The sequence below is a fragment of the Cupressus sempervirens genome, chromosome 3 (assembly GCF_028749045.1).
Source record: "Cupressus sempervirens isolate cs-2001-9-10 chromosome 3, ASM2874904v1, whole genome shotgun sequence".
NCBI lineage: Eukaryota > Viridiplantae > Streptophyta > Pinopsida > Cupressales > Cupressaceae > Cupressus > Cupressus sempervirens.
In genome coordinates this window covers 440258312-440260381 of record NC_143120.1, presented here as the reverse complement: position 1 = coordinate 440260381, position 2070 = coordinate 440258312, and the positions used below count along the sequence as shown (strand labels likewise).

The 2070-nt window shown below is 36.9% G+C and overlaps 1 protein-coding gene across 1 annotated transcript; it reads left to right on the top strand.

Moving 5' to 3' along the window:
- Window positions 1-502: 502 nt before the first annotated feature.
- LOC149566950 (MFS-type transporter clz9-like) lies at window positions 503-1843 on the top strand. Its single transcript, XM_089816581.1, has one exon. It carries the CDS (start codon window positions 503-505, stop codon window positions 1841-1843), a length of 1341 nt encoding a protein of 446 aa, XP_089672707.1.
- Window positions 1844-2070: the final 227 nt, after the last annotated feature.

The following is a 2070-nucleotide window of genomic DNA, read 5'->3' as shown; positions in this document are numbered from 1 at the left end:
TACAATCTTTTAAATTTGTTTTCTATTACATAGAAATGTAGTCTATTTAACTCTGATATGTAAATAGAATAGTTAGCCAAAAAAATATTGACAAAAGCATTCACACTGGTCATTCAAAATTTTTTGTCATTGTATAATTGCATATTTATTTTGTTAACACCATTTACAATATTCATTAAAATAAATTGCAGTCTTCTATTAAAAGAAAGTAGTTTTCTAACATAATTGTCACACAGACTACATATATTTCACCATGAGAGCTTCTAAGAAGAATCGAGTTCAAAGAACGAGGCCACTACTAATGCACAAAAGAGGGGTTATGCTTCAAGGCAATCTAGAAAATGAAAGAAATACTAGAGAGAAAAATGACATACCAAATCATCTTGAAATACCAAATTCAAATCCAATAGAAAGTTTGGATGTGCAGACAGTTTCTAGTACACCACCCGTGTCTACAACACCTAAGAGTGCACCACTAAGAAAAAATTGGTCAAAATCAGACATGGACAGTGCAATCAAAGATGTTGAAGATAATGAGTTTTCCATCCGAGCTGCTGCCAAGAAATGGGGTATTCCTTTTACAACCTTGTCATATTGGTTGCAAGGTATCACAACAACAACAACAAGAGGTCCACCCACTATATTATCAAGTGAAGAAGAAATGGAAATAGTGCAATGGTGTCAAGAAATGGCAGAGATGGGATATGGTCTTGAAATATCACAATTGAAAGCACATGTTGCTCACATTTGTGAGACTAGGACAAATCCCTTCAAAGATGGTTTTCCTGGAAAGTCATGGTGGAGAGGGTTTAAAAGAAGGCATCCCGAGTTGGCATTAAGAACTGCAGAAGGTATAGATAAAGACAGAGCTACAATGCTTAGGCCATCCATAGCAGCAACATTTTATGACAATTTGGAAAAAGTTTACAAAGATAGACAATATAGCCCACACCAAATTTGGAATTGTGATGAAACAAGTGTTCAAGATGGGAGAAATTGTGGAATGAAGGTAATAGCCAAAAGGGGCTCAAGGAGTGTGCCTTATGTATTGTCAAAAAGTAGAGAATGGATCACCATATTATGTTGTGCTAATGCTGCTGGACAGAGCATTCCAGGATTCTACCTCTTTAAAGGTCAAAGGCAAATAAAAAATTACATTGCAAGGTGTGAATCAGGGGCTTGTATGGCAGCCCAACCCCATGCATGGATGACCAAGGAACTATTCCTCAACTGGTTGCATCACTTTGCCAGATTTGCACCTGGTGGAGTTTCACCTAGCAATAGGCATTTACTTATATTTGATGGTCATGGGAGCCATGTGGCACTTTCCACAATTCAAGAGGCAAGAGTTCTAGGAATTGATCTTCTTACATTGCCTAGTCACACAAGCCACAAGCTCCAACCTTTGGACGTAAGTGTTTTTTCTCCTTTTAAGAACTATTTCAAAAAAGAGAGATCACAATGGATGGCAAAGCACCATGGATTAGAAATAAATAAGTCTGAATTAGCTACCCTATGCAGCAAAGCATTCAAAAAGGCCCTCACTCCAGAAAATATCAAGGCCGGATTTAAGAGAACTGATATTTGGCCATTAAACCGAACATCACTTATGAATGACATGAATCCTAGGAAAGCATTTCAGACTAGTGTTGAGAATGAAGATGAAGAAATTGCCCTTGAAAGTATTTTGAGATTTGCAGGAGTCAGTGACTCTGATATTCAAGAACGAGTAGAACAAATTCAAAGAGAAAATGCTACAATTGAAATGCAACTACAACAAGATTCTGCTATTGTTGAACAAGGACAACATGATTATGCTGCTATTAAACAAGGACAAACATGATTCTGCTGCTATTGAACAAGGACATCATGATTCTACTGCTATTGAACAAGGACATCATGATTCTGCTGCTATTGAACAGGGACATCATACAATGCATACTACACAAGATACAATTGAACTAAGTATTCCTACTGAAGTGAGTATACCTGATTACATCATGGAAGGTGCTAGAAACCTTTGTGTTAACTTGGACTAAGATAATGAGGATGTAGGATTGTCAATGCCAT